The sequence below is a fragment of the Carcharodon carcharias genome, chromosome 12 (assembly GCF_017639515.1).
Source record: "Carcharodon carcharias isolate sCarCar2 chromosome 12, sCarCar2.pri, whole genome shotgun sequence".
Classification (NCBI taxonomy): domain Eukaryota; kingdom Metazoa; phylum Chordata; class Chondrichthyes; order Lamniformes; family Lamnidae; genus Carcharodon; species Carcharodon carcharias.
In genome coordinates, this window is record NC_054478.1 from 21,988,059 (window position 1) to 21,997,896 (window position 9,838).

Here is a 9,838-nt window from a genome sequence, read left to right on the forward strand (position 1 = left end):
CCTGACAGTGTATTTTAATATCTCCTGACGATGTGTGTTAATATCTCCTGACAATGTGTGTTAATATCTCCTGACGGTGTGTGTTAATATCTCCTGACAGTGTGTGTTAATATATCCTGACTGTGTGTGTTAATATCTCCTGACGATGTGTGTTAATATTTCCTGATGGTGGGTGTTAATATTTCCTGATGGTGTATGTCAATATCTCCTGACGGTGTATTTTAATTTATCCTAACGATGTATGTGAATATATCCTGATGGTGTGTTTTAATATCCCCTGACGGTTTGTGTTAATATCCCTGATAGTGTGTGTTAATATATCCTGATGGTGTGTGTTAATATCCCCTGACGATGTGTGTTAATATCTCCTGACGGTGTGTGTTAATATCTCCTGACGGTGTGTGTAAATATATCCTGATAGTGTGTGTTAATATCCTCTGATAGTGTGTGTTAATATTTCCTGACGATGTGTGTTAATATATCCTGACGGTGTGTGTTACTATATCCTGACAGTGTGTGTTAATATCTCCTGACGGTGTGTGTTAATATTTCCTGATGGTGTGTGTTAATATTTCCTGACGATGTGTGTTAATATCTCCTGACGGTGTGTGTTAATATCCCCTGACGGTGTGTGTTAATATTTCCTGACGATGTGTGTTAATATCTCCTGACGGTGTGTGTGAATATCTCCTGACGGTGTGTGTGAATATATCCTGACAGTGTGTGTTAATATATCCTGACGGTATGTGTTAATATTTCCTGACGATGTGTGTTAATATCTCCTGACGGTGTGTGTTAATATCTCCTGACAGTGTGTGTTACTATATCCTGACGGTGTGTATTAATATCCTCTGATAGTGTGTGTTAATATTTCCTGATGATGTGTGTTAATATCTCCTGACGGTGTGTGTTAATATCTCCTGATGGTGTGTGTTACTATATCCTGAAAGTGTGTGTTAATATCCTCTGATAGTGTGTGTTAATATTTCCTGACGATGTGTGTTAATATCTCCTGACGATGTGTGTTAATATCTCCTGACGGTGTGTGTTAATATCCCCGATGGTGTGTGTTAATATCTCCTGACAGTGTGTGTTACTATATCCTGACGGTGTGTATTAATATCCTCTGATAGTGTGTGTTAATATTTCCTGACGGTGTGTGTTAATATCTCCTGACGGTGTATGTTAATATCTCCTGATGGTGTGTGTTACTATATCCTGACGGTGTGTGTGAATATATCCTGATGGTGTGTGTTACTATATCCTGAAAGTGTGTGTTAATATCCTCTGATAGTGTGTGTTAATATTTCCTGACGATGTGTGTTAATATCTCCTGACGATGTGTGTTAATATCTCCTGACGGTGTGTGTTAATATCTCCTGACGGTGTGTGTTAATATCCCCTGGCGGTGTGTGTTAATATCTCCTGACGGTGTGTGTTAATATCTCCTGATGGTGTGTGTTACTATATCCTGACGGTGTGTGTTAATATTTCCTGACGGTGTGTGCTAATATCCCCTGACGGTGTGTGTTAATATCTCCTGACTGTATGTGTTAATATCTCCTGATGGTGTGTGTTAATATATCCTGACGGTGTGTGTTAATATTTCCTGATAGTGTGTGTTAATATCTCCTGATGGTGTGTGTTAATATCTCCTGATGGTGTGTGTTAATATATCCTGACGGTGTGTGTTAATATATCCTGACGGTGTGTGTTAATATCCTCTGATAGTGTGTCTTAATATTTCCTGACGATGTGTGTTAATATCTCCTGACGGTGTGTGTTAATGTCCTCTGATAGTGTGTGTTAATATATCCTGACGGTGTGTGTTAATATCCTCTGATAGTGTGTGTTAATATATCCTGATGGTGTGTGTTAATATCCTCTGATAGTGTGTGTTAATATTTCCTGACGATGTGTGTTAATATCTCCTGACGGTGTGTGTTAATATCCTCTGATAGTGTGTGTTAATATATCCTGACGGTGTGTGTTAATATCCCCTGACAGTGTGTGTTGCCAATCATGGTCCCGTTTTGGTCTCTCCAACATGGTACCACAGTATCAATGAATATAATTTGCTTTTATGTATCCAGTGCATCACAAAATTTAATAGTGGTTGTAATTTTATGATCTCCAATACACAGATCCACCTTCCAACCCGTCCAGTAGGACAGCTGACTCCTCTTTGAGTTCAAAGCCAAGAGACAGCCACCTGGGACCTGGCTCTGGCCACAGATCGAAGCATCGCTGGAGTAACCTGAGCACAGACAGTGGCGTGGTGGGACTAAATGACAGGAGTGAAGAGAAGGAGGACGAGGAGGATGAGCGGTCAAGGAAGAGCAAACCGGCAGAAGTGGAGAGAGCGGACAGTGGTATTGGGCCAGCCATGGCCAAGAAATGGAAAAGCCGGGTGGGGGAAACGGCGCGCTCCGTGCAGGCCTGGGTGGCTCATCGACCCTGTGTCGACTGTGGGGAGAGAGACATCTCGGAGGCAGACCCAAGGGGTGCGGTAAAGAGACTGGAAAACCTCTGTGGCCAGTGTGCAAAGCGCAGAACAGAGCGTAAAGAGGCCATCCTGGAGTTCGTCAACACAGAATCCAGCTACGGGGAGGACCTACGCATCATCAAAGAGGAGTTTTACCTCCCCATGCAGGCAGCTGGACTCCTGACCCCAGAACAGCTAACTGTGATCTTCAGTAACATACAGGAACTCATAGAGGTCAACGAGAGGTTTCTGGAGCGGCTGCATGACTCCACTGAGCAAGCATTTGATCAGGTGAGCAAGCACCTGCATAGAAACATCCAAATAACAGCTTCCCCTCTCTTTAATGCTCGAAATAGACTTGGAATATAAAGATCTTAAACTTAAATAGCACCTAATACAACATCCCAAAGTACTTTACAGCCAATGAAGTACTTTTGAAGTGTAGTCACTGTTGGAATGTAGGAATCATGGCAGCCAATTTGTACACAGCAAGCTCCCACAAGCAGCATTTTGATAATAACCTGATAATCTGTTTTTGTGATGTTGATTGAGGGATCAATATTGGGCAGGATGACAGGGTGAATGCCTCCTGCTGTTCTTCAAAATGGTGCCAAGGGATCTTCTACATTCACCTGAGAGGGTAGATGAGACCTTGGTTTAACATCTCATCTGGAAGATGGCACCTCCAACAGTGCTGCACTCCTTCAGTATTGTACTGCACTGGGAGAATTGACGTGGATTTCTGTGCTCAAGTTTCTGGAGTGGAGTTTCAACCCACAAACTTCTGCCCTGGGAGTGTTTGATGGGACAGTGTGGAGGGAGCTTTACTCTGTATCTAACCCCGTGCTGTACCTGTCCAGGGAGTGTTTGATAGGGGACAGTGTGGAGGGAGCTTTACTCTATCCCTAACCCTGTGCTGTACCTGCCCTGGGAGTGTTAATGGAGACTGTGTAGAAGGAGCTTTACCTTGTACCTAGACTGCCCTGGGAATGCTTGAAGGGGCCTTTGAGAGTGTGATGACATCTGAACCTGAACTCTGATAATATTTCAAAATCCATTCACACGTGCACCTCCCAATGGATGGATGGCAATCACAAGCAGGAACCCTGGCTGATTTTTTGTCCCCTCCTCATCTCTGACAAGCCAAGGTTAATGGTGGTTCACAAACTGTATTTCTTGTTGAAATTGGTAAACACCAAATGGCTCACAGTTTGACTCTGACTCTATCACACTAAGGGTTGGATTACTAACCCAGGCCATCCGTGTTCACATCATAGTAGCTGGAGGAAACTGGTGTCTAGGGAGTGGTCAGGAAAGTTAGCATTAAAATGTGATCAGGAATCATTTTTTTAAAAAACACCAACCCTCAAAATACATACTGTATAATCACAATAATTTCAATTCTGGCCTCAGCATCATATCCCTGTGTCCTGATAATGGAGTCATAGAATTATAGAATGGTTACCGCAGAAATGGAGGCCATTCAGCTCATTCTGTCCATGTTGGTCCTGTGCAGAAACAATGCCACTCGTCATAGCCCTGCACGTTTTCCCTTTTCAGATAATGATTCAATTCCCTTTCCAATATCTCAATTGACCCTACCTCCACCACACCCTCAGGCAGTGCATTCCAGAGCCTAACCAATGCCTGTGTGCAAAAGTTTCCTCCTGTCACCTTTGATTCTTTTGCCAATTATCTTAAATCTGTTCCCGCTGGTCTCAAGTATAAAAACAAAAAAACTGCGGATGCCGGAAATCCAAAACAAAAACAGAATTACCTGGAAAAACTCAGCAGGTCTGCCAGCACCGGCGGAGAAGAAAAGAGTTGACGTTTCGAGTCCTCATGACCCTTTGACAGAACTTGAGTTCGAGTCCAAGAAAGAGTTGAAATATAAGCTGCTTTAAGGTGTGTGGGGGGGGGCGCGGAGAGAGAGAGAGAGAGAGAAGTGGAGGGGGGGGTGTGGTTGTAGGGACAAACAAGCAGTGATAGAAGCAGATCATCAAAAGATGTCAACAACAATAGAACAAAAGAACACATCCTACCATCCATTCTTAATTAGCACATTCGTTTAGATAATATCACCAACTTTAACACCTATGTGTTCTTTTGTTCTATTGTTGTTGACATCTTTTGATGATCTGCTTCTATCACTGCTTGTTTGTCCCTACAACCACACCCCCCCCTCCACTTCTCTCTCTCTCTCTCTCTCTCCGCGCCCCCCACACACCTTAAACCAGCTTATATTTCAACTCTTTCTTGGACTCGAACTCAAGTTCTGTCGAAGGGTCATGAGGACTCGAAACATCAACTCTTTTCTTCTCCGCCGATGCTGCCAGACCTGCTGAGTTTTTCCAGGTAATTCTGTTTTTGTTTCCCACTGGTCTCAATCCTTCCAGCAGTGGGAATAGTCCACACTGTAATTACTTGGTATTTACGGCACAGAAACAGGCCATTCGGCCCAGTGGTCCATGCTGCTGTTTATGCTCCACACAAGCCTCCTCCCACCCTTCTCATCTACCCCATCAGCATATCCCTCTGTTCCTTTGTGCATCCGTTATTTATCCAGCTTCTCATGTGGTAGTCAGTTCCACGTTCTCGCCACTTTCTGGATACTAAAGTTTACTTACCAGCCTGGGTTTTAGCAAAATACCAAGTGCACCTTGGGGAGGCAGTGGCTTAGAGATATTGTCACTGAACTGGTAACCCAGAGTTAATGCTCCAGTGACCTGGGTTTGAATCCCATCAAGGCAGATGGTGGAATTTGAATTTTATAAATGTCTGGAATTAAAAGTTGATTGATGACCATGAAACCATTGTTGTAAAAATCCATCTGGTTCACTGAGTTCCTTTAGGGAATCTGCTGTCCTCACCTAGTCTAGCCTACATGTGACTCCAGACCCAAGCAATGTGGTTGACTCTTCAAAATGCCCTCTGAGCAAGCAAGGGTAGGGATGGGCAACAAATGCTAGCCTAGCCAGTGATGCCCATGAATAATTAATCATGAATAACTAAAAAAAACTCCTGAATAGTGCTGATGGTAAGTAAATATAACTGAACTGTGCAGAGCAGAAAAGCCCCAGGTTAGATCCCTTACTTGACTCCAGCAGTAGGGAAAGGATGCTTTCTAAGTGACTCTGAAGTCTCCAAACTAGAGGAAGGGGTAAGACAAATATCCCCCAGTGATTCCTGTTAGGAAGTCATTTCCTGTGCACTTACAAATGGAGGATGGAGCCTTGCCTTGGTTGCGATGCTCCCTGAAGACACTCACTACAAAGGCTGATAAGTGGAAAAGGACCACACTCAGGGGCTTACTGGTGATGGAATTGTATGTCAGTGTTGGTCAGCAACTCTGCGAGAGATGGGGAAGAAAAGTCAGACAATGTTAGAGTTCACTTTCAAGTTTCAGCCCATCCACAGCCCTGCTGCCTGTGTCCTTACTTGCATCAAGTCCCATTCAACCATCACTCCACTGTCCTTGCCTGACCTAAAATGGCTCCTGATCTGGCAACACCTCGATTCTAAAATTGTTTTTAAATTTCTCCATGGTCTCACCAACCTTCTGTCCATCTCTGTGACCCCCTCCAGCCCTCTGAGATATCTGTGCTCCTCCATTACTGGCCTTTTGCATATCAATGATTTTAATCACTCCACCATTGGCAGTTGTGTTTTCAGCTACTGAGGCCCAAGGTTCTGGAATTCCCTCCCCTAAACCTCTATACCTCTTTGTCCTCCTTTGGGACACTTCTTAAAACCAAGACAGTTCTGTGGCTCGGTGTCAAATTTTGCTTAAAAATGCTCCTTCGAAACACCTTGGGACATTTTACTATGTTAAAGGCGCTATATAAATGGCAAGTTGCTATTGTTGTCTTCTAATCTTCCTTTCTTTTTAATGTGTTGCCAGGATGATGAGGACTTTCTAACAGTTTGCATTGGCGAGATGTTCCTGGAGTTTGTTAACATGCTACCCGCGTTTCAGACTTACTGCATCCACCAGTCTACCTCCACCAACATGCTTAACACACTGGAGAAAGAGAAGGAACTCCTCAGGTAGAAATCCCATCACTACTTCACACTTGGTAGAAACCGGTTATGATCACATAGAAACTAGAAACATTCAAAATGCCAGAGCACAGGAGTAAGCCATCAGCTGCTTGAGCCTGTCCCGCCATTCAGTGGGTCAAGTACCCCAACTCTATTTACCTACCTTTGTTCTGTTTTCCTTAATACCCTTACCTGGCAAGGATTTATCAAACTCGGTTTTGAAATTTCCCGTTTTAATTCAATACACATGTATATGGTGGGGACTAATTTGCAGGGGGTATGGGGAGAAAACTGGGATCTGGGACTTAAGTGAACAGATCTTTCAAAGAGGCCAAATGGCTTCTTCTTGAATGCATCTAGCATTCTGTGCTATTTGCCTCAGCTACTCCTTGTAGTAGTGAGTTCCACATTCCCATCACCCTCTGTGAAATGAAGTTTCTCCTGAATTCCTTATTGGGTTTGCTAGAGAATATATATTTATTGGCCCAAGTTTTGGTCCCTTCCATAACTGGAAACATCTTGTCTGTGTCTACCTTATCAAACCCCAACCTAATCCGAAGATCCTCTGTCAGGTCACTACCTCAATTTTCTCTTTTCCAGAGACAAGAGTTCCAGCCTATTCAATCTTTCTTGATAGGTATAACCTCTCAGTTCTAGTACCGCAGTGGTAAATCTTTTTTTACACCTTCTCCACTGCCTTCGCTAGGGTAATTAGGGATGGGCAATAAATTCTGGCCTAGTCAGCAATGCCCAAATCCCTTGAATGAATAAAAGAAATATCCTTTTTGTAATATGGACCAGAGTTGACCACGGTAATTCAGGCGTGGTCTAACCAATGCTCAATATGAGCATTAACATAACTTCACTGCTCTTCAACTCTGTGCCTCCAGAATAGCCAAAGGGTTAATAAGGGTCCTGTGAGCATGAGCACTGTGATGTTTACAAGGAGCGCTGTGTACTGTCAATTCCTGATCCTGAACAGGAACATGGGAATGTTGGAACAGGAGAGGCCATTTACCATAGATGTCAGCATATAATTCGAACTTTGAAGCCTTGAAAATTCCCTCCAAAAACAGAGGTCGACTTATATGTCAAGTATAAAAGTGAACCATTGGGGTGTGTATGAATGGTTGCCATTTTGAAATGTCATCGGAATCTGTTGCAAAGAGTGGGTGTGTTTTAAACTTGTGCATCTTTGTAACACAGCCCGCATCACCAACTGGACCCCTTGTGCCCAGTTATAAGGTATCGGTAAGTAAAACATGCACTTGTGGGACGAAACATTGAGGCTGACTACTAAAAGTGTGTATAGCATGTCATAGGCAAAATGGGGGTCAACTTAAATGCTGAGTATGTGCAAAATCATCATTTTTGGGGTCAGAAAAACAGGGTTGTCTTATACTCCAGGTTGACTTATACACCATGATTTACGGTACCTCCTTTAAGCCTGCTCCGCCATTCAATGGGATCATGGCTGACCTGCATCCTAACTCCACATACTCGCCTTTGTCCCGTATTCCTTAATACCCCTAGTTAACAAAAGTCTATCAATCTCTGATTTGAAATTAACAATTGATTTAGCATCTTAGCCGCTTGTGGAAGAAAGTTTCAAACTTCCACCACCTTTAGCGTAAAGAACTATTTCCTAATTTCACTCCTGAGAGGTCTGGTTCTAATTTTTTCCCCCTAACTCCCCAACTCTGTGCAAAGTTTAGAGAATGAGTTGTGTCCTGGTTCAATTTGCTTGTGAACTTGTCTCAGCTTTGTCCTCTCTGTCTCTCTCTCTCTTCCAGGTATAACCTATCAAACTAGTCAGTGAGTCGATTATACTAGTCACTACTGTTTAAGCAACTTTGCTCTGGGTTAACCAAGTGTTCTATTGCTTGCTTCCAGGATCTTCCTGGACGTGTCCCAAAATGACAACACCGCGCTCCGGCGCATGAATCTGCGGTCCTTCCTAATGGCCCCGTTGCAACGGGTCACTAAGTACCCCCTGCTCCTCAGCCGGATCAGCAACTCCACACCAGAGTACCACCCAGATCACTGCAGCCTGCGGGAGGCTAAGAGCAGGGTGGAGTCCCACCTGGAGCACATCAACATGAAGACCAAGCAAGAGGGTGCCACGCCCTGGTCGCTCCGCTCCTTCCGCCGTGACAGCAGACGCAACCGGGAGGTCGTCAACATTGAGATGAGGGAGATCGCCATCAAGGCAGTGGGCTGGCCCCGGGAGGACACCCGGTTCCCCATGGAGGGGACCCTGCAGTCCTCGCAGCCCAGCGATGGTCAGTGGGCCAAGAAGGGGAGTAGGTCGCTCAAATTCCAGACCCTCCATGTGCTCCTAATGGTCAACGTGGGACGGGAGCCCGAGTCTGGCCTAGAAGGGACGGCGGGCGAGCGCAGTTGGGAACCACCGCCGGTGCGTGACGCCGCGCTGGTGCTGATCCGGGACAAGAGCGGCGGCAAGTTTGCCTTGTTCCGACGCCCCATACACCTCAGCAACTGCGTGGTCTCCTCGGACCCGGACTGTGACGACACATTCGAGCTATTGGACATCCGCAAGGAGGCATTCGTCTTCCGGGACGCCGACAAGCACCGGACCCGCCATTGGTTCAGGCTGATCAAGCGCTACTCACGAGACCTGGGTTCATGGAGGAAGAGGCGCAATGCACTTCCCAACATCATGATCAACGCAACTAACAGCAGGGCCTGAACCTAGTGCAGAACCGGGTCCATCTGGCCACCACCCCCCCAAATAACGCAACATTACAGGAACGGGTTACTGAAAGGGGTGGGAGGGTTAGGAGGGGCAAGGTGGGGAAGGCACAGATGCTCAATTTTCTGAACAGGGTTGCCAACCTTCAGAATTTTCTGGGGTCTCCAGGAATTGAAGCTTAATTTCACAGCTGCTTTGGGGGGGAAGAGGGAAAAATCAATGGGGTATTAAATGATAGAAATGATAATTTGGGACAAAATTAACAGTCATGTGGGCAAATGTGGGTTAATTAAGGAAAGGCAGCATGGATTTGTTAAGGGCAAATTGGGTTTAACTAACTTGTTGGAGTTTTTTGATGAGGAAACAGAGAAGGGTGATAAGGGTAATGCTGTTGATGTGGTGTAATTGGACTTCCATAAGGCATTTGGTAAAGTGCCACACAACAGACTTGTGAGCAAAGTGTATAAGTGCACATGGTATAAAAGGGGCAGTTGCAACATGGATACGGTTGTTTCTTGAACCGGAGGAATGTTTATAGTAGAGTTCCCCAGGGCCCGGTATTAGGAGACCTAGGGGTTAAGTATTTACCTGATATACAT

General features: G+C 44.8%; 1 protein-coding gene across 2 annotated transcripts in view; it reads left to right on the top strand.

Moving 5' to 3' along the window:
- si:dkey-91i10.2 (uncharacterized protein LOC555224 homolog) overlaps positions 1 to 9,294 on the top strand; it is a 128,781-nt gene extending 119,487 nt beyond the window's left edge. For both annotated transcript variants that reach the window (XM_041200161.1, XM_041200160.1), the window contains exons 8-10: positions 2,145 to 2,776; positions 6,387 to 6,532; positions 8,420 to 9,294. In XM_041200161.1, coding sequence (XP_041056095.1) covers positions 2,145 to 2,776; positions 6,387 to 6,532; positions 8,420 to 9,236 — 1,595 coding nt within the window. In that variant the 3' untranslated portion in view covers positions 9,237 to 9,294. The remainder of the gene's footprint in view (positions 1 to 2,144; positions 2,777 to 6,386; positions 6,533 to 8,419) is intronic.
- The last annotated feature ends 544 nt before the right edge of the window (positions 9,295 to 9,838 follow it).